This window comes from Oryctolagus cuniculus, chromosome X (assembly GCF_051225735.1).
Source record: "Oryctolagus cuniculus isolate XC-2025 breed Fujian yellow rabbit chromosome X, ASM5122573v1, whole genome shotgun sequence".
Classification (NCBI taxonomy): Eukaryota; Metazoa; Chordata; class Mammalia; order Lagomorpha; family Leporidae; genus Oryctolagus; species Oryctolagus cuniculus.
In genome coordinates, this window is record NC_142888.1 from 33,301,016 (window position 1) to 33,327,263 (window position 26,248).

At 50.8% G+C, this 26,248-nt stretch overlaps 1 protein-coding gene across 2 annotated transcripts; it reads left to right on the forward strand.

The window, feature by feature from the left end:
• Positions 1 to 27: 27 nt before the first annotated feature.
• Positions 28 to 24,626, forward strand: TBC1D25 (TBC1 domain family member 25). Of its 2 annotated transcripts, XM_008272577.5 has the most exons (6): positions 28 to 362; positions 2,254 to 2,363; positions 3,946 to 4,100; positions 22,286 to 22,413; positions 22,558 to 22,746; positions 22,981 to 24,626. In XM_008272577.5, exons 1-6 carry the CDS (start codon positions 240 to 242, stop codon positions 24,364 to 24,366), a joined length of 2,091 nt encoding a protein of 696 aa, XP_008270799.3. In that variant the 5' UTR covers positions 28 to 239; the 3' UTR covers positions 24,367 to 24,626. The 2 variants fall into 2 exon arrangements, with proteins under 2 accessions (XP_008270799.3, XP_089180434.1); XM_089324308.1 differs by lacking the exon at positions 3,946 to 4,100 and having other exon boundaries at positions 143 to 362.
• Positions 24,627 to 26,248: the final 1,622 nt, after the last annotated feature.

Consider the following 26,248-nt stretch of genomic DNA (forward strand, 5'->3'; position numbering starts at 1 on the left):
CAGAAGTGAGGCAAAATACCCGGATTTGGGGGCGGGACACCTGGCAACGGCATTCTAGGCGCATGAGCAGAGCTGACCTCCAGCCTGGGCCAGATGGGAGGGGCTGTGGTGGGCAGAATTGTGTGGCGCCCTCTGCGCCTGCGCCCCGGCACAAGGTGGGGCAGCGGGTGCCCGCACTGTAGGGTGCGCGCAGAGGTGGGGGGCAACGGCCAGCTGTCACACTAAGGGGCAGCGGCGGGATGGCAGCAACCTCCGGGTCCTCGGACTTGGCCGGCTCTGGAGCGCCCCCGCCTGGCGGGGGAGCCCAGGCGGCAGCGGCGGCGGAGGAGGAGGAGCGAGAGGTGGTACGGGTCCGAGTCAAGGTGAGGCTAGTGGCCGGTCGGACATCCCAGGGGAGGGGAAGATGGTGGTATCCTTAGGATGGAGAGAAGAATGATGGGGGGTGGGGAGGGAGGGCTTGAAGACCCGGAGCCTTAGAGAAATATCCTGTGGCCTGGGACTGATAATGGAATGATAGGGGCCTATGGAATAGAGGGGTGGGGCTTATGAGTAGAGGGGCGGGGCTGTAGAGTTGAGGGAGGGGCCGCAGTAGTTGAGGGGTGGGGCCCTGAGCCAGGAGGAATGTGCTGTTGCCCTCTGCAAGGAGAGCTCTGAAGTCAGTCAACACGTGTGTGTTTAGAGTGCACTTTTGTGCAGGTCTCCACCCTTGATGAGCTGGCATACTTGTGGGGAGGAACGAACAGCTGGATAAATGGGAGGCTTTGGAGCCTGGTGACTGCCATGAGGAAATAATGCAAAAGGTTGTGAGCTAAGAAGTTACCTTGGCCAAGGTTGTACAGGGAAATCTCCAGAGAAGGTATTGAAGGAGCAGAGGTCAGAACACAAAGGGGTCAGCCCTGTGCATATCAGGCGGGAAAAGTGTTGCAAGCACAGAGACCAGCAAGGGCAAAGGCTAAGAGGGGCAGGGGGACTGAGCTTGGCATGTTCTGTGGGTCCCCATGTCGCTGGGGTGCAGAGAGTGAGGAGAAAGGTAGGAGGTGAATTCAGGGCATAAGGGGAGGAACGTGGCGGAGGCCTTTGGTGTATACTCTGAGGAAGAAAGCTGTTGCAATAGTTCCAGCGAGCAGCAGGGATTGCTTGGACTCCTGTGGTGGCAATGGCAGTGGCAGTGGCCAGAAAAAGGTCAACAGATCCCTTCAGCATAACAGAGCTCCAAGGCAGGGGTTTGGGGATTCAGCAAAGAGCTGATGCCTGAGCTGTGAAGGTGGTACATGAAGCAAGTGGGAAGGATGTTCCAGACAGGAGGATCAGCACGCACCAAAGGCCTGGGGCTAGGATGTGTTCAAGGTAACTTCCAACAGTCTGGAACTACGTTAATGTAAATAGAAAAACTGGAGCAAGACCAGCCAGGGCCCTTGAGGCCCTCCTGCTGCGGACCTAGGGTTGCCATCAAAGAGATTTTTTTTTTTTTAAGATTTATTCATTTATTTGAAACTCAGAGTTACAGAGAGCAGGAGAGAGCGAGCTTCCATCTGCTAGTTCACTCCCCAGATGGCCGCAATGGCCAGGGCTGGGTCAGGCCAAAGTCAGGAATCAGCAGCTTCTTCCGGGTCTCTCACGTGGGTGGCAGGTGCCCAAGCCCTTGGGCCACTTTCCACTGCCTTTTCCCAGGCACATTAGCAGGGAGCTGACTTGGAAGTGGAGAGGTCAGGACTTGAACCAGCACGTGTATGGGATGCTGGTGGCACAGGCGGCGTCTTTACCCACTACACCACAACGCCAGCCCCCATGGAAGGGATTGAAGCAGGGCAGGGTTGTAATAGATGTGCTGGATTGGTTGCAGAGTGGAGGGCTGATTTAGTAGGGGCCAGACTGCATGTGAGGATTCTGACAAGCATAATTGGGGTGGGGGGATACCGAGAAGGATCAGACACCTGGACTATTGAAAGACCCCCCTCACTTGGACCCCTCGCTTCCCTCCTCCCCCTTCCCCCAGCCCCCGCAGTCTCTTTGCAGAGCAGCCAGAAAGATCCTGTTAAATCCTAAGTCGCGCCACATCCCTCCTCGCTCAGAAGCCTCCCAAAGCTGCCCCTCACTCAGAGCCAAAAGCCAAAGTCCTCACTACAGCCCAGACGGCCCGCCTCGATCTGGCCCCCCATGTCCTTGACCTTGCTTTCTACCGCTCTGCACCTGCCACACTCTTCAGCTTGCTGAACATGGCCCTGATGGTCTTGCCCTGTCTTCTCTCTCCAGAAACACGAGAATTTCCTGGCCCCTGAGTTCCGCTCTTTCGCTGTCGACCCCCAGATCACCTCGCTGGACGTGTTACAACACATCCTCATTCGGGCCTTTGACTTGAACGGGTAAGTAGGCGGATGCCAGAGACTGGCCCCAGCAGCGAGCGTCGGCTGGCTCACTGTTTGTTCGCGTTTTGTTTGTTTTGCTATTATAAATAACGCCACAGGGAACAGCCACGTGTGCGTATCTTAGCGTATCTGGGGAAGTCTAGGGTTAGGATAAACTCCTAGCAGGGCTGTTGCTAGATTAAATGGATAGTTCCAAAGTGCTTTCCGGGCATATCTTCCCAGTTGACAACTACACCAGCAGCATATAAAATGCCTATTTCTTTCTCCCCTCACAAACAGTGATTACCAGAAAACATTGTAAAATTTGCCAACCCAATAGGGGGAAAGTGTTGTCTCTTGGGAGCAAGTGTTATGGTTATATTTTGTTATGGTGGTGGTTTTAGAGGAATACAGGCCCATGGTAACCCATTGAAACAGGACAGAATTGATGAATGTTTAGGATGTTTCCATGGTTAAGATTATTGCATAACATACCTCTTTGCACAGTTGCACAAGTATATCTGAAAAGAATTCCCTACATGTTGTTTGACTTTTTGGCATAAACTTTTGTTGTAAAAAATAAAAGTCATACAGACTGCTTTTTTAAAAAAAGTTTTTATTTATTTGAGAGGTAGAGTTACAGACAGAGAGAGGGAGAAACAGAGCAAGAAAGTTCTTCCATCCACTGGTTCCAGCTGTAATGTCCAGACCTGAGCTGATCTGAAGCCAGGAGCCAGGAGCTTCTTCCAGGTCTCCCACGTGGGTGCAGGGACCCAAGCACTTGGGCCATCCTCCACTGCTTTCCCAGGTCAGAGCAGAGAGCTGGATTGGAAGAGGAGCAGCCAGGACACAAACTGGTGCCCACAGGGGATGCTGGAGCTGCAGGTGGAGGCTTAGCCTACTATGCCACAGCACCGGTCCCCAGATTACTTTTCTTAAAAAAAAAAAAATTTTTTTAATGGGAAGGAGGAGCTAATATGATGGCTAATTTTTATCGGGAAAAAGAAGTCTTATAGCACATTTTAATTAAGTTAGTGCAGGGACTCAGCCACCGGGTGAGGCACCAGCTTATAATGGGTTCCACGTTGTAAGTTAGGTCCATAGTTAGAGCACCACTGGGTCACCTTTGTGCAGCGAGAACCAGATGATAGCACCATTGTGCTTTCGCAGATGCAGCCCACTCTTTGCTTGTTGGTGATGGAAGGAACTAAATTACGGTCTTCCTTGGTGCCTAAAGCTGCCTTTGGGGGTAGCATATTGTAGCTTTATTTATTATTATTTTTTTTTTTACATCGTAAGAAGGCCCTGTGTCCTTCAACTACCTTATTACCGTTCCCAGGAGGGAGCAGCATTCCCCAGGTTCCGGTGTGCCCTCCAGACCTCAGCAGGTGTATATCTGTTTCTGTGTTGGTGTAGCATGGGAGGTGTAAACAGCGTGAGGTCCGACGGCCCACAGTCCCTGGCACAGCGCTCGGGACACAGTTGGACGTTGTTTCAGCACCTGCAATGTTATTCCTTTTGTTTTGCAAACTGACTCCCCCTCCCTTGAGGCTTCCAGGGCACTGGGGGCCCTGAGAGCTCCCTCATACCCTCTGTCCAGGAAGAAGAACTTTGGCATCAGCTACCTGGGCCGGGACCGGCTCGGACAGGAAGCTTACCTCTCCCTGCTGTCTGATTGGGACCTCAGCACAGCCTTCGCCACTGCCTCCAAACCTTACCTGCAGTTGAGGGTAGACATTCGGCCCTCCGAGGACAGTGAGTACCCCGTGCCCTGGGGCACAGCTCTGGAACCCACCTTTTCCCCTGTAGGATGACTCCATGCGCACGATAAACTTTTTTGTGGTGGGTAGGCAGCAAGGTGTCCTCAGTGTGCATGCTGGCACGGCCATGAATCTCAGTTTCTTCACCTGTAAAGTAGAGCTAATGGCATCTTAGGGCCACTGTGAGGTTTAATTAGGGAAATTCATATCAGATGCCCAGAACAGTGTGTGGCTACACAGCGAATGCTGGAAAAGTGGTAACTCTAATAATAATTAGTGTGCTATATTCTTCTTTTAAAAAAAATATGTATTTGTTTATTTGAAAAGCAGAGCTACAGAGAGGCAGAGGCAGAGAGAGAGAGAGAGAGAGAGACGTCTGCCATCTTCCACTGCTTTCCTAGGCCACAGCAGAGAGATGGCTCAAAAGTGGAACAGTCAGGACTTGAACCAGCACTGGCACTGCGAGCAGCAGCTTTACCTGCTATGGCACAGCGCCAGCCCCATGTGCTATATTTTTCTAGCATACAGACTAATAATACAGGTTATCACTATGTCATGCAATTTAACCATATAGCTGGAGTATTATGTATTTCAATGATATTATTATCGGAACAATGCTTATCAAAATGTAGGTGTTATTCATTCACTCATCCTGCACCCACATTCATTTGTGCTCTCGTTCACTCATTTATTTTTGCCCTTGATCTTGCAGCCACTTTTTCTCATATGTGTTCTCCCACTTTTACCTATTCTGGTTCCTGTGAGCATGCAGATAAATTGATTATGGACCACACATTCAATAATATTTTCTATTTTTTTTATTTTTTTTTATTTTTTTATTTTTTATTTTTTTTTTTATTTTTGACAGGCAGAGTGGACAGTGAGAGAGAGAGACAGAGAGAGAAAGGTCTTCCTTTGCCGTTGGTTCACCCTCCAATGGCCGCCGCTGCAGCCGGCGCACCGCGCTGATCCGATGGCAGGAGCCAGGATCCAGGTGCTTTTTCCTGGTCTCCCATGGGGTGCAGGGCCCAAGCACCTGGGCCATCCTCCACTGTACTCCCTGGCCATAGCAGAGAGCTGGCCTGGAAGAGGGGCAACCGGGACAGAATCCGGCGCCCCAACCGGGACTAGAACCCGGTGTGCCGGCGCCGCAAGGTGGAGGATTAGCCTATTGAGCCACGGCGCCGGCCAATATTTTCAATCGTATTTTATTGTTGTTAATTTTCCTAAGTGTGTGTCTTAGTCCTTTTGTGCTGCTATCAATCAAATACCCCAACTTGGGTAATATACAAAAACCAGAATGTTATTCCTTACAGGTCTCGAGGCTGGTAAGTCCAAGATCAAAGTGCCAACACATTGTGTGTCTGGTGAGGGCTCTCCTGCTACATCCTCACACGCCAGAGGGCACGAAGGGCAGCGAAAAGAGGATGAACACTTGAACACTGCTCAGAAGAGAGCAAAGCCACTCCTTCAAGCCCTGTTTATAAGGACCCTAATCCCAGTCATGAAGCTCTGCCTTTGTGACTTAACCACCTCCTCAAGGCCCTGCTTTTTAAGAATTTCCTTATTCATATGGCAGACTGACAGAGAGAGAGAGAGAGAGAAGAGGAGAGAGATCTTCCATCTGCTGGTTCACTCCTCAAATACCCACAGTAGCCAGGGCTGAGCCAGGCAAAAGCCAGAAGCCAGGTAATCCATCCAGGTCTCTGTGCCACATGGTGGCAGGAACGCAGACACTTGGGTCATCATTTGCTACCTGCCAGGCACATTGGCAGGAAGTTGGATCAGAAGCTGAATAGCTATGATTCAAACTGGCCCTCTGATACGAGATGAGGGCCTCTCCAGGACCTGCTTAAACCCCTGCATGACAACACCTTCCCCAAGGTTCTACTTCTTTTTTTTTTTAAGATTTATTTATTTGTTTGAGAGGCAGAGAAAGAGAGAGAGAGAGAGAGAGAGAGAGAGAGAGAGAGAGGTCTTCCATTCACTGGTTCACCCCCAGATGACAGCAACATGCAAAGCTACACCGACCCAAAGCCAGGAGCCAGGAGCTCAGGCCATCTTCCACTGCTTTCCCAGGCCATAGCGGAGAGCTGGATCAGAAGTGGAGCATGGGGCCAGTGTTGTGGTTCAGCGGGTTAAAGCCCTGGCCTGAAGCACCGACATCCCATATGGGCACCGATTCTAGTCCCAACTGCTCCTCTTCCATCCAGCTCTCTGCTATGGCCTGGGATAGCAGTAGAAGATGGCCCAAGTCCTTGGGTCCCTGCACCCATATGGGAGACCTGGAAGAAGCTCCTGGCTCCTGGCTTCAGATTGGCACAGCTCCAGCCGTTGTGGTCATCTGGGGAGTGAACCAGCAGATGGAAGACCTCTCTGTCTCTACCTCTCTCTGTAACACTGTCTTTTAAATAAATAAAATAAATCTTTAAAAAAAAAAAAAAAAGAAGTGGAGCAGCTGGGACTCGAACTGATGCCCATATGGGATGCCGGCACTGCAGGCGGCAGCCTGACCTGCTACACCACAGGCGCCTGCCCCAAGGTCCTACTTCTTAAAACAGGTTGAGAATTCCTTATCTGAAATTCTTGGGACCAGAAATGTTGCAAATTTCAGAGTTTTTCAGATTTTGGAATATTTGCACAGACTCTACTAGTTGAGCATGCCTTACCCAAAATGCTCAAAATCCAAAATGCTTCAAATGTTGGGGCCAGCAATGTGGCATGGTGCGGTAAGCGTCGGCCTGCAGTGCTGCCATCCCATATGAGCCGGTTCAAGTCCTGGCCACTCCACTTCCATTCTGGCTCCCTGCTAATGCACCTGGAGAAGCTGCAGAAGATGATCCAAGTGTTCGGGCCCCTACACCATGTGGAAAAACTCAGATGAAGCTCCTGGCTCTCCTGGCTTCGGCCTGGCCCAGCCCTGGCCATGGCTGCCACTTGGGGAGTGAGCCAATGAATGGAAGATGTCTCTCTCTGCCTCTGCCTCTGCCTCTGCCTCTCTGTAACTCTGCCTTTCAAATAAATAAATAAATCTTTAAAAGAAAAAGAAAGCTCCAAATCCAAAACTTGTTGAGTGTCACATCAACACTCACTCAAAAAGTCTTAGATTTTGGAACATTCCTTGTTTCTGGTTTTGTTAGATTAAGGATGCTCGAGCTATACTATCACACCGGCTGAGTTTCAAGGAATGAATTTTGGAGGACATGTCGAAACCATAGCGGTGTGGCAACGTTATCCTGGTTGTTGAAGGAAAATGTCCTTGTCCTTGAGAAAAGCACAGTAAAGTATGAAAGGGTAAAATGGCGTGATGTTTGCAAACAATTTGATAAAAGGACTATCTTTATATACAGAGAAAGTGAGATGCGGCACATTTGGCAAAATCTGTTAATGGGGATCTAGATGAAGGATGTGTGGGGTGTTCAGTATATTCTTCTTTTAACTCTGTTGTAGGTTTGAAACTTTTTGTTTAAAATTTTATTTATTTATTTATTTATTTATTTGAAAGAGGGGCTGGCACTGTGGCGTAGCGGGTAAGGCCGCTGCCTGAAGTGCCAGCATCCCATATGGGGGCCAATTCAGGTCCCTACTGTTCCACTTCTGATCCAGCTCTCTGCTATGGCCTGGGAAAGCAGTGGAAGATGGCCCAAGTCCTTGGGCCCCTGCACCCATGTGGGAGACCTGGAAGAAGCTCCTGGCTCCTGGCTTCGGATCAGCACAGCTCCAGCCATCGTGGTCATCTGGGGAGTGAACCAGTGGATGGAAGACCTCTCTCTCTCTCTCTCTCTCTCTCTCTCTCTCTGGGTGTGTGGTGTGTGTATGTGTGCGTGTGTAACTCTGACTTTCAAATAAATAAATAAATCTTAAAAAAAGAAAGAGTTACACAGAGAGAAAAGGAGAGGCAGAGAGAGAGGTCTTCTATCCACTGGTTCACTCCCCAAGTGGCCACAGCAGCCAGAGGTGGCCCGATCCAAAGCCAGGAGCCAAGAGCTTCTTCTAGGTCTCCCACGTGGGTGCAGGGCCCAAGGACTTGGACCATCTCCTTTTTTTTTTTTTAAGATTTCTTTATTTATTTGAAAGTTAGAGTTACACAGAGAGAGAAGGAGAGACAGAGAGAGAGAGAGGTCTTCCATCCACTGGTTCACTCCCCAGATGGCTGCAACAGCCTAAGCTACTGATCTGAAGCCAGGAGCCAGGAGCTTCTTCTGGGTCTCCCACACAGGTGCAGGGGCCCAAGGAGCTGGGCCATCTTCTACTGCTTTCCCAGGCCATAGTAGAGAGCTGGATCAGAAGAAAAGCAGCTGGGACATAAACCGGCATCCATATGGGATGCCAGCACTGCAGGTGGCTGCTTTACCTGCTACACCACAGTGCCGGCCCCTGATATTTTTTAAAATAAAAAGTTACAGAGTAGAAGACATGGTTCCTGGCTCCAGGTGCCCACATGCCCATTTGAGATGAGTGAAGCCTTCCATTGGCATAGTAGTAACATATAAACAGCTATCATATATTGAAAACCAGGGACCATTTTGTGCATATAATATTCTGTTGAGTTATGAAAATAATGGCACAGGGTAGAGAATATTGTGTTCCCCGTCTCATAGATGAGAAAACCGAGGGTCAGAGGTGACAAGACCTATACAAGTAGCACAGACAGTAAGTGGAAGAGTAGAATTTGAAGCTGGGCAGTGACTGAATGGGCTCGAGAGTCCTTGTCCTTTACCATTGGATGATATTCTGGGCTTGGTAACATTGGCCACCTTGGAACAGAGAGACAAAGAGAGAAACATGAGTCAGCGGGAAAGACAGAGACAGGTAAGGAGACACACAGAAAAAGCTAGGTAGCCAGCGACACAGGGACCTCTGCCACTGAGTGGCCCTCTGAGAGGTCTTCCAGAAATTCATGGCAAATGTACATTCTGAACAGACTGTGCATGGATTTCAAAAATGTTTTGTCTCAAAATAAACTTACATTTTAATTCCATTTTCCATGAACTTTGCAAAGTCTACTCGAGTACTCTTAGGTCAGTCACTTAACTAATTCCCCAGGCCTCAGTCTTCTCATCTGTAAAATAGACATAGTAGCACTATTTCAGGAGAGGAATCAAATCTGGGGGTGAGTGTTTTGTTTCAGTGGGCTAAGGCCTCTGCTTGAGATGCATTTGGGGAATGAATTGGTGGATGGAAGACCTCTTCCCCTCCCCCAAATAAGTAAATGAATGTTTTAAAAAAATCAAATCCGCCTGGCTAATATACATGTGAAGAAAACCCCAACTGCAGGGCAGGTGTTGTAGTGCAGTGGATTAGGCCACTATTGGGGACATCAGCATCCCATATCAGAATGTCAGTTTGGGGCCGGCGCTGTGGCGTAGCGGGTAAGGCCACCGTCTGCGGTGCCGGCATCCCATATGGGCACCAGTTCGAGTCCTGGTTGCTCCACTTCCCATCCAGCTCCCTGCTAATGTACCTGGGAAAGCAGCAGAAGATGGCCCAAGTCCTTGGGCCCCTGCACCCATGTGGAAGACCCAGAAGAAGCTCCTGGCTCCTGGCTTCAGATTGGCACAGCTCTGGCCATTGTAGCCAATTGGGGAGTGAACCAGTGGATGGAAGACCGCCTCTCTCTCTCTCTCTGCCTCTCCTTCTCCCTCTGTGTAACTCTGACTTTCAAATTAAAAAAAAAAAAAAGAATATCAGTTTAAGTGCCACATACTCTACACTTCTGATCCAGCTTCCTGCTTATGTGCCTGGGAGGTAGTGGTCGATGGCCCAAGTATGTGGGTTTCATCCATCCAGGTTAGAGACCCAGATGGAGTTCCTGGCTCCTGGCTTTGGCCTTGCCCAGCCCTGTGAGCATATGGGGAGTGAACCAGCAGACAGAAAGTATTTGTTCTTGTTCATTTGAAAGGTGAATAAACAAAGACAAATAGCTCTTCCATCCATTGATTCATGCCCCAAATGCTCACAACAGCCAGGGCTGGGCCAGAAACTCAATCCGGGTCTCCCATGTGAGAGACAGGGAACTGAGTACTTGAGCCATCATCTGCTGCCTCCCTGAGTGCACAATAGCAGGAAGCTGGGTCAGAAGCCGAGCCAGTACTGAAACCCAGGCCCTCTGATAGGGAATGTGGGCATCCAAAGTGGCGTCTTTTTTTTTTTTTTTTAAGATTTATTTATTTATTTGAAAGACAGAGAGAGAGAGAGAGAGAGAGAGAGGTCTTCCATCCACTGGTTCACTCCCCAGATGGCCGCAAAGGCCAGAGCTGCGCCAATCCGAACCCAGAAGCCATGAACTTCTTCTGGGTCTCTCACATGGGTGCAGGGGCCCAAGGACTTGGGCCATCTTCTGCTGCTTTCCCAGGTACATTAGCAGGGAGCTAGATGGGAAGTGGAGCAGCCAGGACTTGAACCAGCGCCCACATGGGATGCCGGTTCTGCAGGCAGCGGCCTTACCTGCTACACCACAGCACCGGCCCCCAAAGTGGCATCTTAACGACTGCACCTAATGCCCACCCCTTCCCAGTTTATCACTTGTTTTATGGCTTTATTTATGGTTTGTTTTTTACCCTGTCAAAATTTAATTTTTTATGTACTCTCATACAAATATGTGTGTATTCCTTTAGGGTTTCTGAGTTTTTCCTCTTTGGAACATCTTCCGTATCCACAAGCTTTTACAAGCGTTCCGTTTGACTGGTCCGAGTGCAGTGGTGTTTACAAATATTCTCTTATATTTTCTTTAATATGCTTATAGCTTTCTTTTTATACACTCAGTCAGCATTGTGATAAGTAGACTTAGCTTCTAGGATCTTTTATAAATGTTTATTTATTTTCACCTACTTGAAAGCTTAAAAGGCAAAGAGAGAAAGAGGGAACCTTCTTTTTTTTAAGATTTATTTATTTATTTATTTATTTATTTGAAAGTCAGAGTTACACAGAGAGAGGAGAGGCAGAGAGAGACAGAGAGAGAGGTCTTCCATCCACTGGTTCACTCCCCAGTTGGCCACAACAGCTGGAGCTGCGCTGATCCGAAGCCAGGAGCCAGGAGCTTCTTCCAGGTCTCCCAGGCGGGTGCAGTGGCCCAAGGACTTGGGCCATTCTCTACTACTTTCCCAGGCCATAGCAGAGAGCTGGATCAGAAGTGGAGCATCCAGATCTTGAACCGGCATCCATATGGGATGCCAGCACTTCAGGCCAGGGCGTTAACCCGCTACAGCACAGTGCCAGCCCCAAGAGAATCTTCTGCCCACTGGTTCACTCCCCAAATGCCTGTAACATCCAGTTCTGGGCCAAGCCAAAGCCAGGAGTCTGAACTCCATTCGGGTCTCCCACGGGGGTAGCAAGGGTCCAAGTACTTGAGCCATCATCGGCTGCCTTCCAGGATGCATTAGCAGGGATCTGGGTCAGTGTGGCTGGCTGATATGGGATGCAGAAGTTCCAGGTGTGGCTTAACTGGCTATGCTATAACACCCACTCCTAATCGTTTTTTAAAGATTTATTTGTTTAATTGAAAGACAGAGTTACAGAGAGGCAGAGGCAGAGAAAGAAAGAGATCTTCCATCTGCTGGTTGACTCCCCAAATGGCCGCAATGACCAGAGCTATGCCGATCCAAAGCCAGGAGCCAGGAGCTTCTTCCAGGTCTCCTACATGGGTGCAGGGGCCCAAGCACTTGAGCCATCTTCCACTGCTTCCCCAGGCCACATCAGAGAGCTGGATTGGAAGTGGAGCAGCTGGGACTCAGACTGACGCCCTTATGGGATGCCGGCACTGCAGGTGGTGGCTTTACCTGCTATGCCACAGCAGCTGCCCCTCCCCCTAATTTGTTTTAGTTTTAATTTTTTCGTTTTATTTGAAAAAATAGAGAGTCAGAGAGCCAGGCAGAGAAAGAGTGGTACCTTTCACTCTCTGATTCACTTCCCAAGTGCCTACAACACCTAGGGCTGAGCCTGAGCCAGGCCGAAACCAAGAACCCAGAACCCTATCTGGGTCTCCCAAGGGGTAACAGGGACGCAGGTACCTGAGCCATCTTCTACTGCCTCCCAAAGTGGACATTTGCAGGAAGCTGGATAGGAAGCAGAATAGTCAAAGACTCAGGCACTCCAGGGGCCAGCGTTGTGGCACAGTGGGTTAAGCCACCACCTGTAACACCAGGATCCCGTACTGAAGCACTGCTTTGAGTCCCAGCTGCTCCACTTCCAATCCAGCTTCCTGCTAATGTGCTTGTGAAGCCAGGAGATGATGGCCCAAGTCCTTGGGCCCCTGCCACCCACACGGAAGAGTTCCAGGCTCCTGGCCCAGCCCCGACTGTTGTGGGCATTTGGGAAGTGAACCGGTAGATGAAAGATCTCTCTCTCCCTGTCTGTCCCTATTTCTCTGTCCCTGAACCTTCAAATAAATAAAATACATCCTAAAAAAGGCATTCCAGGGCTAGTGTTGTGGCATAGCAGCCACTGCCTGTGATGCTGGCATCGCATATGGGTGCCACTCCCATCTGCTCCACTTCCCACCCAGCTCCCTGCTAATGACCTGGGGAAAAGATCTGAAGATGGCCCAAGTGTTTGGGCCCCTGCTACCCACATGGGATATCTGGATGAAGCTCTTGACTCCTGGCTTTGGCCTGGCTCAGCTTCGGCTATTGCAGCCACCTGGGGAGTGAACCAGCAGATAGGAAATCAATCTCTCTCTCTCTCTCTCTCTCTCTCTCTCTCTCTCTCTAACTCTGACTTTCAAATAAATACATAAATCTTTTTTAAAAAACCAAGGCATTTCAATATGAGATGCAGGTGTCCCAAAGGAATGCCTTAACCATTGCACCAAACATCTGCCCCGAGACTTAGCTTAAAACAAAAACAAAAAACTCCTGGGTCAGTGTTGTGCCATAACCAGTTAAGCTGCTGCCTGCCGCACTGGCATCCCATATGGGTGCCAGCTCAAGTCCAGGCTACTCCACTACCAATCCAGCTCCCTATTAATGTGCCTGGGAAAGCAGTGAAGAATGGCTCAAGTTCTTGGGCCTCTGAACCCACATGGGAGATCCAGAAGAGGCTCCTGGCTTCGGATCGGCACGGCTCTGGTCATTGCAGCCATTTGGGAAGTGAACCAGTGGATGGAAGACCTCTCTCTCTCTCTCTCTCTCTCTTTCCCCCTACCTCCCTCTCTCCTTTCCTCCCTCTCTGTAACTCTGCCTTTCAAATAAATAAAAATAAATCTTTCAAAAAAGATAAAATAAAATTCCTAGTTGGGGCCAGCACTGTGGCACAGTGGATTACGCCACCAGCACCTGCAGTGCCAGCATCCCATATCAGAGTGCGAGTCCTAACTATTCCACTTCCCATTGAGCTTCCTCATTTGGGGAGTAGGCCCACAGATGAAGGATCTTTCTTTCTCTGCCTCTCTTTTTGTCACTCTACCTTTCAAATAAATAAAATATTCTTTTTCTTTCTAAAGATTTATTTTATTCATTTGAAAGATAGAGCCACAGAGAGAGGTAGAGAGGTAGAGAGAGAGGTCTTCCATCCACTGGGTCACTCCCCAGATGGCCATAATAGCTGGAGCTGAGCTGATCTGAAGCCAGGAGCCAGGAGCTTCTTCCCTGTCTCCCACGTGGGTGCAGAGGCCCAGGTGCATGGCCCGTCCTCCACTACTTTCCCAGGCTATTAGCAGGGAGCTGGATCAGAAGTGGAGCAGCCAGTACTTGAACTGGTGCCCATATGGGATGCCGGCACTGCAGGCTGGGACTTTAACTCTGCACCACGACACTGACCCCAAAATAGATCTTAAGAAAAAAAATTCCAAGTATTCAAGTCTGCCAGCATCATTTATTAAAGAGTCATCTTTTCTATACTGATTTGAAATGCCACTTTTGTCGTATACTGAGTTCCCACATACACACACATGTATTTTTAGGATTTCTGTTACTTTCCACTGACCAGCTCTGTGTGTGTGCTGCTGGGCTGGCACTATGTTATGTTTATGACAGTGGCTTTGTGGTCAGTTTTCAGAAGGCAAACCTTTGCCATCCTCCCACGGTTCTTTTTTCTTAAGCTATTCTCACATGTGAATTCTTCCGTATGAACCTTAAAATAATTTTTACCCAGTTCTAGGGGAAACCTCATCAGACATCTGGCTGGCATTGCCCTGAATTTATGTAGTCCTTTAGGGTCTGGGAAGGTTGATGACTATGATAAGCACTGTAGCACGGATCTCATGCATTATGTAATACTGCAAGCAGGGTCTGGGCCAGCAGCCCGTAATGAAATGCTTGGATTTTTTTTTTTTTCAGGAAATGTGTGCATATTCACACCGCGTGGGCTACAGAAAGACTATATATAGTCTCGTGTCAGTTCAGGTCAGGTTTTTCCACTGGATGAGTTTGTGCTTGTAGAAATTCTTTGCCTATTTTCATGGGTTTTTGTTTGTATCGTTTTTATTAGTATGTAAGGCCTACCTTTCCCTTTGAAATGCTTTTGGCCTTGAGTGGTGCTTTCTCTGACATTCACATTGCTGCTGTTGCCATTTCTTGGAGTTTGCCAGTTATGCCTTTATGTTTCTATCATTTTCACCCTTTCTTTGGCACCTCATCTTAAATATGTTTCTCATAAAAGCTGCATCTCTGCATTTATGCTTCTTTACATGATGGACAGTGAAATCGTGAGAACACTTCTTCTCCAGTCTCTCCTACCCTCCATAGCTCTTGACATGGACATTTGCAACACTTCTAATTATTCTTCCTAACTCCTAACTCCCTGACTCCTTTTTTTTTTTTTTTTTTTTTTTTTTTTTTTTTTGACAGGCAGAGTGGATAGTGAGAGAGAGAGACAGAGAGAAAGGTCTTCCTTTGCCGTTGGTTCACCCTCCAATGGCTGCTGCGGCTGGCGCGCTGTGGCCGGCGCACCGCGCTGATCCGATGGCAGGAGCCAGGTGCTTCTCCTGGTCTCCCATGGGGTGCAGGGCCCAAGCACTTGGGCCATCCTCCACTGCCTTCCCGGGCCACAGCACAGAGCTGGCCTGGAAGAGGGGCAACCGGGAAAGAATCCGGCGCCCCAACCAGGACTAGAACCTGGTGTGCTGGCGCCGCAAGGCGGAGGATTAGCCTAGTGAGCCGCGGTGCCGGCCATCCCTGACTCCTAACTTCTGAATCTTGCTTATACAGCTTCCATTTCCACCCCCCGCCCTTTAAATTCCAGATTATCATTGTATTTTCTTACTAACATTCTCAGTTGCTTATGTTCAGGAATTCTCAGGTAACCCATAATATTCCCAATCACATTTGCTGTATCATTTTATGTTTTACTGCACAGGCGCACGTTGCTTTGCCATGAAGTTATGTCCTGAGACATTCAGCATTAGGCGATTTCCTTATTGCATGAACATCAGAGCATGTACTACACGAACCTAGATGGGATAGCTAGTATACACCTAGGCTATATGGGGTGTGTGGGGGTGGGGTGGATACCTATTGCTCCTAGGGCCATGATGAGCAAAACAGCACAAGATTAAGTCAAGCATAAGAGAAATTGACACAATCCAGAGACCCAGTAAATGCTGCTGCCAGAAAAAGATGACATACTGTTCTACAGTAAATTTTGATTTTTAAAATATGTTTATTTAGGGGCCAGCACTGTGGCATAGCAGGTAAAGCTATCACCTGCAGTGCAGTCATCCCATATTGGTATTGGTTCGAGTCCTGGCTGCTCCACTTCTGATCCATCTCCCTGCTAATGTGCCTGAGAAAGCAGAGGAAGATGACCCAAGACCTTGGACCCCTGCACGCACATGGGAGACCTGGAAGAAGCTCTAGGCTCCTGGCTTTTGATCAGTGCAACTCCAGCTGTTGCAGCCATTTGGGGAGTGAACCAGCAGATGAAAGACCTTTGTCTTTCTCTGCCTCTGCCTGTCTGTAACTCTACCTTTCAAATAAATAAATAAATCTTATAAAAAACATATTTGTTTAACCACTTAACTTTTTTGAAAGGTAGAATGATAGAAAGACAGAGAAATCTTCTATCTGCTTTTCACTCCCCAAATGCCCAGAACAGCTGGGGCTGGACCAGGCCAAAGCCAGGAGCCAGGAACTCCATTCAGGTCTCCCATGTGGGTGGCAGGGGCTCAGTGCTTGAGCCATTACTTGCTGCCTTCCAGGGTGTACATTAACAGGAAGCTGGATTGGAAGCATAGGAAGAGCTGGAACTCATTCCTGTGCATTCTGATACAGGGTGTGGGTGTCCCAAGTGGTGGCTTAACCTGCAGTGCCACAGTGTCCACCCCTAAACTTTTTTTCTAGATTTTATTTATTTGAAAGACAAAGTTACAGGTGGGGGCGGGGAGAGAAAGAGAAAGATCCACTCATTCACTCCCCAGTGGCTGCAATGGCCGGGGCTGGGCCAGGCCAAAGCCAGGAGCCAGGAGCTTCCTCCAGGTCTCCCACATGGTTACAGGGGCCCATGGACTTGGGCCATCTTCCACTGCTTTCTCAGATGCATTAGCACAGAGCTGGATCAGAAGTAGAGCAGCCAGGACTAAAACTGGCACCCGTATAGGATGCCAGCATTGCAGGTGGAGTTTAATCTGCTGCACCATAGTGCCAGCTCCCCACCCCTAAACTTTTATTTTTAAATATGTACTTATTTATTTGAAAGGCAAAGTTACAGAAGTAAAGGTAGAGGTAGAGGTAGAGATGGGGGGGGTCTTCTATCCACTGGTTCACTCCCCAAATGGCCACAATGGCCAGGGCTGGGCTGATCTGAAGCCAGGAGCTTCTTCTGGGTCTCCCATGCAGGTGCAGGGGCCCAAGGACTTGGGCCATCTTCCACTGCTTTCCCAGGCCATAGCAGAGAGCTGGATCAGAATTGGAGCATCTGGGACTCCAACTGGCACTCATATGGGATGCTGGCACTGCAGGCAGCGGCTTTACCTGCTATGCCACAGCACCAGCCCTGTCCCTAAACTTTCTATAAGAGGAAGGAATATACTCTAAAGTAATGGTAAAAAGTATAGTATAATCAATACACACACCAATAATGTAGTTGCTTACTATCATGAGCATGTATTCTGCACTGTACAGAACTGTGGATGCTGGACATTTATATAACTGTAGGGGCTCAGTAAGTGTGTTCACACCAGCATCATGCAAACATGTGAGCAGCGTGTTGCACTACATTATGCTGGCTAAGATGTCACTAGGCAATAGGAATGATTCCGCTTCATTATCATCTTGTGGGACCATCGTAGGTAGTATCGGCAGTCCATCATGGACCCAGACAGCGCTGTGCGGCACGCAGCTGCTAACTCACGGCCCACTATCATTTTACCCTCTCCCTTGCCTGCCCGGCTCTGGAGCCCCTGGATTCATTCAGTAGCCATTTGCTCAGAGAGCACCTCTGTTCTCCTCCACTAGGGTACGTGAGTTGAATACATTCTGATGGCCCCAACCATCTTTTCTTTGGTCAGATTTGTGCCCTCTTGGCTGGGTATGGGGCCCTTGGATCTTAGGCCTGGCTTCTCAGTGCCACAAAGCCACCATCTTCTCGTGCCCAGAGCTGTGGAGCACAAGTCCATTGCCAGTCCGGCCTTCCTGTTGTTAGCAGTCTGTCCTTTGTCCTTAGAAGCTAGCAAGAATATTTTTTTCATTCCTAGAATTTGGGTATTTTGACTCAGCACCTGAGTAGGGGTGGGGGAAGCCCGTTGTACACGTTGTTTGTTCATTAATCCCATCTAAGACTTGATGAGCTGTTTTGTCTCAGGGAAATTTTCCTTCATAACTGTTTCCTGTTTAATCCTACCATCAATATCTCCATTGGATCCCTTTTCTCCTCTTGCATTTCCTAACGCTGCACATTAGGTCACCTGGACATGGCCTCCAGCTCTTTTTTTCTTTTTTTTTTAAAGATTTATTTATTTATTTGAAAGTCAGAGTTACACAAAGAGAGAGAGAGAGGTCTTCCATCCACTGGTTCACTCCCCAGTTGGCTGCAGTGGTCAGAGCTGCAGCAATCCGAAGCCAGGAGCTTCTTCCAGGTACCCCATGCAGGTGCAGGGGCCCAAGGACTTGGACCATCTTTTACTGCTTTCTCAGGTCATAGCAGAGAGCTGGATTGGAAGTGGAGCAGCCAGGTCTCGAACCAGCGCCCATTTGGGATGCTGGCACTGCAGGCAGTGGTTTTACCTGCTATGCCATAGCACCAGCCCCTCCAGCTCTTTCTACCTTTTCACCCAAATCATTAAGCCCTAGCTCTGTGTCTTTTTTTCTTTTTTAATTTCCCTCTTTTTTAAAAAAATATTTATTTGTTTATTTGGAAAGCAGAGTTGCAGAGAGAGAGAGAGAGAGATATCTTCCATCCACTGGTTCATCCCCAAATGGCCACAATAGCTAGGGCTGGACCAGGCTGAAGCCAGGAGCCAGGAGCTTCTTCCAGGTCTCCACTTGGGTGCAGGGGCCCAAGCACTTGGGCCATCACCCACTGTTTTCTCAGGTGCATTAGCACAGAGCTGGATCAGAAGTGGAGCAGCCAGGATTCGAACCAGCGCCCATATGAGTTACCAGCACCTGCTTTATTGTACCAGCCCCAGTCTTGAAGTGGTTCTTCTATTTGATCCTCCAAACCATAGTTTGATTTTCTTTTTTCTTTTCTTTTTGCAGAGTTTTTTTTTAAAGGATTAATTTATTTATTTGAAAGGCAGAGTTACAGAGCCAGAGAGGGAGAAACAGAGAGAGAGATTTTCCACCAGTTGGTTCATTCCCCAAATGGCCACAATGACCAGGTCTGGGCCAGGCTGAAGTCAGGAGCCAGGAACTTCTTCCAAGTCTCCCACATGGGTGACAGGAGCTCAAGTATTTAGGCCATCATCTGTTGCCTTCCCAGGCACATTAGCAAGGTGCTGGATTAGAAATGGAGCTGCCGGGACTCAAACTGGCACCCACATGAGATGCCAGCATCACATACCGTGGTTTAACCTGCTGCTCTACAATGCCAGCCCCTAGCTTGATTTTCAAGTCATATGACCTTCTTTGTGTCACCTATTAAGTGTTTTAGAAAGAACACTTAAGTAGCTGTTGGGAGAGTGGAACGGAACCAAGAGGAAGCAGGGACCCATTAGGAGGCAGTTGCAGGTGAGAGAGGTGGTGGCTCACATGGGTGGAGATGAAAGAAGAAGTCACTTTTGCACACAGGCACCACAGGGCGTGGTGGTGGCTGACTCCAGGGAATTGGAGGATGGCAGGGACAAGGCTGTCTCCTGGGTTTCAGGCTTAAGCAGCTGAGCAGGTAAGGATGCTGTTCACTGTGATGAGGAACAAAGAAGGAGGCCATGTCTGGGGCGGGTCTCGAGCTCTGCTTTTGGACACTTTATGGTTTGCAGTGCCCCTGTGAGACATCCAGGGTGCATCAGTCCATCCGTACATGACCAAGGGTTTGCTTACCCTTCAGCAATGTGGGAGCAAGTATAGCGGACTCCATGGCAGAACTACTTAGGCATAGCATTTCTTTAAAAGATTTAATCATTTTTATTTGAGAGGCAGAGTTACAGAGAGAGAGAGAGAGAAAGAGAGAGAGAGAGAGAGGAGAGACAAAGGGAAGAAATCCTCCATCCGCTGGTTCACTCCCCAAATGGCCATGCTGGGCCCATCCAAAGCCAGGAGCTAGGAGCTTTGTCCAGGTTTCCCACATGGATGGCAGGGGCCCAAGCACCTGGGCCATTCTCAGCTGCTCTCCCAGATGCATCAGCAGGGAGCCGGATCAGAAGTGGGGCAACCAGGACTCGAACCAGCCCCCACATGGGATGCTGGCACTGCAGGTGGCGGCCCAACCAGCTATGCCCCAGTGCCAGCCCTAGGCATAGCATTCGCCTGCCGGTGACAGTGGCTTACCAGTAGAAACTGAGTAATTTCGTATGATAGAGTTTGCAAGTTGACCCCTGGATGGTCCTCCTCTGGTGGCATCAAGGCTGACATTTCTCCAACTTACCCGTAGGTGGCCACCGCTGCTTAAGTCACCGGGTCACATCTGAGGTGGAAAGGATGGTGGGGGAAGAGATAAGGAACCAATTTCTGCTCCTGTTTCCAGGACAACAGGAGCAAGTCAAGCATGGCACGGTTTTGTTTGTCTCATGTACACAGCATTCCTATTCCATAGCTACTTTTTTTTTTAAAGATTTATTTATTTTCTTGAAAGACACAGAGAGAGAAGGAAACACAGAGAGAGAGAGAGAGAGAAAGACAGAGAGAGAGGTCTTCCATCCGCTGGTTCATTCCCCAGTTGGCCGCAACGGCCAGAGCTGTGCCAATCCGAAGCCAGGAGCTTCTTCCCAGTCTCCCACATGGGTGCAGGGGCCCAAGGACTTGGGCCATCCTCTACTGCTTTCCCAGGCCACAGCAGAGAGCTGGATTGGAAGCGGAGCAGCCAGGTCTCAAACCGGTGCCCTATGGGATGCTGGCACTGCAGGCAGTGGCCTTACCCGCTACGCCACAGTGCCGGCCCCAATACTTTTTTCTAAAATACACCTGGGCTTTGTAAGGTAAATGAGGTTCTGACCCAGCCCCACCACTTTGTGGCTGTATAATATTGGTACTTACTAATTACTCCAAGCCTTTTTAGCATCATTTGAAACACCAGAGTGCTAATGGTTAGTCTGCTGTTTGTAAGAGGACAACCAGTGTGCATATGATATTAGGAGTTTGGGCTGTCTAGCTTTGGGCCTGGGCTTTGAATTTTGGTTCTGTTTTTGTTTTGTTTTCTAAGACTCATTCAGGGGCCAGCACTGTGGTGTAGCAGGTTAAGTTGCCACCTGCAATATCAGCATCCCATATGGGTGCAGATTCGTGTCCTGCCTGCTCCAATTCTGATCCAGCTCCTTGCTAATGCACCTGGGAAAGTAACAGAAGATGGCCCAAGTGTCTGGGCCCCTGCACTCATGTGGGAGACTCAGAAGAAGCTCCTGGCTCCTGGTTCCAGCCTGCCCAGCCCCGGCCATTGTGGCCATTTAGGGAGTAAACCAATGGATTGAAGATCTCTCTCTCTCTCTCTCTCTCTCTCTCTCTCTCTCTCTTTCTCTCTCTCTGTAACTCTGCCTAATTTATTTGAAAGGCAGAGTGACAGAGAGAAAGAGGGAAAGACAAGCAGAAAAAGCATGATCTTCCATCCAGTGGTTCACTCCCCACATGCCTGCACATAGCCAGGATTGGGCCAGGCCAAAGGCAGGAGCCAGGAACCCCATCCAGGTTTCCCATGAGGGTGGCAGGGGCCCAAGCACTCAGGCCATCATCTGCTATCTTCCCAGGCATATTAGCAGGGAGCTGGATTGGAGGCAGAGGAGCTGGAACCCCAACCAGCACTCAAGTATGAGATGTGGTCACCCCAAGAGTCGGCTTAACTTGCTGCACCACAATGTCCACCCCAAAATTTCAGTTTATTCATTCACTAGCTGTGGGCCTTGAGCAGGTATCTTATCCTGACTGTGCCTATTTCCTCACAGAAAAAAACAGTGATAGAATTGATGTGAATCCTAAATGAGTCAATCTTTGCAAAGGGCTCAGAACAGTTCCTGCCACTTAGCACCATGGGAGTGTTAGCTGGTGTTATTATTTCTTAACTTAATGTTAAGCCCACATCTCAGTGCCTGGCACATAGTAAATGCTCAATTAAGCGTTCCTTAAAAATGTATTTATTTTCATATTAATTGAAAGAAAGAGACCTTCCTTCTGCTGGAACACTCCCCAGATGCCCCCAATAGCCAAGGCCGGGCCAGGCTGAAACCAGGAGCCCAGAGCTATATCTGGTTCACCCACGTAGCTGACAGGGGAACCCAAGTACTTGAGCCATCACCTTATGACCCCTAAGGTGTGAATTAACAGGAAGCTAAATCAGACAACGTAACCAGGACTCAAATCAGACAGATTTGGATGCAGGCATCCCAAGTGGCCTCTCTTAACCACTGCACCAAATGCCTGCCCCAGGCATTACTTTATATCATTGAAATATTAGAGGCTGCCCAGCCATTTTGTTTGTGAGACACGTAGCACAAAAGAATTGCTCATGGTTTGATTTTGTTGCATGCTTTGGATGATGTGGGAAAGAGGGAATGGGAGTGGTGCGTTGCCCTGCAGTGGCCTGGCTTCAGTCGAAGGAGAGGAACCAGGCCTTGAGGTCAGGGTCTCAGCCCTGCTCTCATAGTGCTCCCCTGTGTGTGGCTAGGCCCGTTGCTGGAAGACTGGGACATAATCAGCCCCAAGGATGTCATTGGCTCCGATGTGCTGCTGGCTGAGAAACGGTCATCGCTGACGACAGCTGCCCTGCCCTTTACCCAGTCCATCCTGTCTCAGGTGCTCGCGGGGACCCTGGGAGCCCAGCTGGGGCTGGAGGGCGGGGCCTCCCCAGCACCCCTGATTCTAAGCACGTACCTTGCTTGGCATGCGCCCCTCGCCTGTCCAGCTCACCAGCGGCCTCCTCCCCTGCTTCCTTCACAGGTGGGCCGCACCTTGTCTAAGGTCCAGCAGGTGCTGAGCTGGTCGTATGGGGAAGATGCCAAGCCCTTCAAGCCGCCTCTGAGTGATGCCGAGTTTCACACGTACCTCAATCACGAGGGCCAGCTCTCCCGCCCCGAGGAGTTGCGCCTGCGCATCTACCACGGTGGTGTGGAGCCCTCATTACGGAAGGTGAGCTTCCTCAGTCACCCACTGGCCCCTCGAGGCTTGTACTTGTCAACAGCGCACCAGACACTTTTGTGGCCAGGGTGGAGGCCCTCCAGGGCAGCAAGCCGCTTCCTGTTGTGGTGGAGGTGGGAAGAACACAGGCCCCCGTGCTGGCGGTGGGGGTGGGGGTGAGGTGGGGGGCGGGGAAGGAGCAGGCAGGTAGGCAGCTTCGGCCTCATCCCTTTCCTCCTGGGCCAGGTGGTATGGCGGTACCTGCTGAACGTGTACCCAGACGGACTGACAGGCCGGGAGCGGATGGACTACATGAAACGCAAGAGCCGAGAGTATGAGCAGCTCAAGAGTGAGTGGGCGCAGCGAGCGAGCCCGGAGGACCTGGAATTCATCCGGAGCACGGTGCTCAAGGACGTGCTGCGCACCGACCGGGCCCACCCCTACTACGCAGGGCCCGAAGACGGCCCGCACTTGCGGGCGCTGCACGACCTGCTCACCACCTATGCTGTCACCCACCCCCAGGTCTCCTACTGCCAGGGCATGAGCGACCTCGCCTCGCCCATCCTCGCCGTCATGGACCACGAGGGACACGCCTTCGTCTGCTTTTGTGGCATCATGAAGCGCCTGGCCGCCAACTTCCACCCCGACGGCCGCGCCATGGCCACCAAGTTTGCCCACCTCAAGCTGCTGCTGCGACACGCTGACCCCGACTTTTACCAGTACCTGCAAGAAGCAGGCGCCGACGACCTCTTCTTCTGCTACCGCTGGCTGCTGCTCGAACTCAAGCGCGAGTTTGCCTTCGACGATGCCCTGCGCATGCTTGAGGTCACCTGGAGTTCGCTGCCGCCCGATCCTCCTGAACACGAGGTGGAGCTCATCGGCCCCCCCAGCCAAGCGGCAGACCCTGGCTTTGGTGGCCACAGGGGGCGGCCTGTGCGGCAGAGGCACATGCTGAGGCCCGCAGGCGGAGGAGGCGGGGCCTTCGAAGATGCTGTCAACCGCTTGGCCAGCACCAGCCAGGGCCCTGGTGGCAGAAGTGGTGGCGGCGGGGGCCGTCTGCTGAGACAAGCCAGCCTGGACGGCCTCCAGCAACTCAGGGACAATATGGGCGCCCAGAGGGACCCTCTGGTCCAGCTTTCCCCGCCAGCTGCCCTCATCAGCTCCAAATCCCTCTCTGAGCCCTTGCTGAACTCCCCGGACCCACTGCTCTCCTCCTCTTCCCACCCCGATTCCCCATCTTCCTCGTCTCCCCCCTCCACCCAGGAGGCCTCTCCCACCGGCGACTTGGCAATGGGGTCCCCTTTCATGCCAGAGGTAGGCTCCCCACAAGACACTGGGAAGCCCCTGCCGCCACCGCCGCCGCCACCACCAGGGGGCCTGCCGCCGCCCCAGGAGTTCGGCCGAGGGAACCCCTTCATGCTCTTCCTCTGCCTGGCCATCCTGCTGGAACACCGTGACCACATCATGCGCAACGGGCTGGATTACAACGAGCTGGCCATGCACTTTGACCGCCTTGTGCGGAAACACCACTTGGGGCGCGTGCTGCGCCGGGCCAAGGCGCTTTTTGCTGATTACCTGCAGTCAGAGGTGTGGGACTCAGAGGAGGGGGCCGAGGCCACAGCTCCATCTTGACCAGGCCCCCTGAAGCCCTCCCATTAACCCTGCCAGGTCATTCTTTGCCCTGAGGGCCTTCACATGAGACCCCACCCACCCCACCCCACCACCACCCTGCCTGCCAGTCCTTGACCTGTTGGAGAGCTAGGCCCTCTCTGCCCAGGTCTGAGTGTACTGGGCTCTGCTCCAGCACCGCCCCCCACCCCTACCCCTCCCCGAGGCCACAGCCTCTTCTTTCTGTTTCTGTGGTTTCCTTTTTAACTACACTTTGCACACAGGAAGCTCACTGTAGTCTGTGTATTTCTCTGGCTTGTCCCTGAGTTCCACAGGAAGTGGAGGCCGCAGGCACTCTTTAGCTGGTGGAACCAAGATCCTTCCCTTGGCACAGCATAGGTCCTGCTTCCCCAGTGGCAGGGAAGGCAGGTGCTGATCGGTTCTCGAAGTTGAGCTCCGACCCCGAGACTGCTTGAGGAGAGCCTGTGTCTGCCCTCTGGCTCATCAGTCCACGTGTGAGGGGCCGTATCATGAATGCCTGTTTTCAGGAGAGACACCCCACACACACACACCAGAGGAGACGACAGTTCCTGGCTCACAAAAGGGTGTAATGTATTACAGAGACTGAGAAGTCTTGGGCTACTTTGAGAGGAACATTGCGTGAGCCACCCCTGGCGATGCACCTGTCACCTTGTCTAGCACTAATGCTGGCAGCCCGGGTCGCTGGCTTGGGAGCCTGGCTGAGGGACTGTAGCCTTGCCATGTGTTGCGCCCTTAACTGGGTTTCCAGCTTCACAGCCCCTGGTGTAACCATTTCAGCCACTACTGTTTACATGGGCATTCATTTGCTTTCTCCATCCCACTGATAATGGAGAAATGCATCAAGCATTGGCAAAACTCGGGCCCTAAAAGTAGCTGCCTACTTGTTGGGAAGAGAATGAGGGCCGGCGCCGTGGCCTAATAGGCTAATCCTCCACCTGCGGCGCCGGCACACCGGGTTCTAGTCCCGGTCGGGGCGCCGGATTCTGTCCCGGTTGCCCCTCTTCCAGGCCAGCTCTCTGCTGTGGCCCGGGAGGGCAGTGGAGGATGGCCCAAGTGCTTGGGCCCTGCACCCCATGGGAGACCAGGAGAAGCACCTGGCTCCTGCCTTCGGATCAGCGCGATGTGCTGGCCGCAGCACACCGGCCGCGGCAGCCATTGGAGGGTGAACCAACAGCAAAAGAAGACCTTTCTCTCTGTCTCTCTCTCTCACTGTCCACTCTGCCTGTCAAAAAAAAAAAAAAAAAAAAAGAAGAAGAAGAAGAGAATGAGCAACTGCCCAGCCAGCAGCTGTTGCATTCAGCAATGCTGCCAGAGTGGAAGGGGGCATTGGGGCAGCCATCCTCCTGTTTGTCTCCCCCCTCCACCAGGAATGCCATAGAAAGCTGGGGATGACCCGACAAAGGTTCCCACCACCCTAGTGCTGAAGGGGAAGTGGACCGTTCCCTAGAGGAGGGCTCAATTACTTGAAGAACAGGAGAGCATTGCTGTAGACAGGGCGTCTGGCCCCCTGAGGATCAGCGATCTTCCTGTTGTCAGAACCAGCTGGCCCCCGCGGGGTTCGGGGCTGTGGTTCGTGAGCTCTTGATTTGAAGGGTCATTCTGTGCGTGGCAGCTCCAAGGGCCAAAGAAGTCCTTTGTGTGACTTGCACACTTGGACACCCTGGGAGATGACAGCCAGCACAAGCCAGGCGGGAGAAAGCCCAGGGAGAGACGTGGCCTCCAGAACACAAAACACAGCTCTGAGAGACGTGTGCACAAACAGAGGGCTGGCTTTACAGCCAGGTGCGTTTTCCGGGCAGGTGGCCAGAGACAGCAAATTGGAGGAAAAAGAAGCAGATGTAAGTTCTGGCTCTTGGCTCTCATG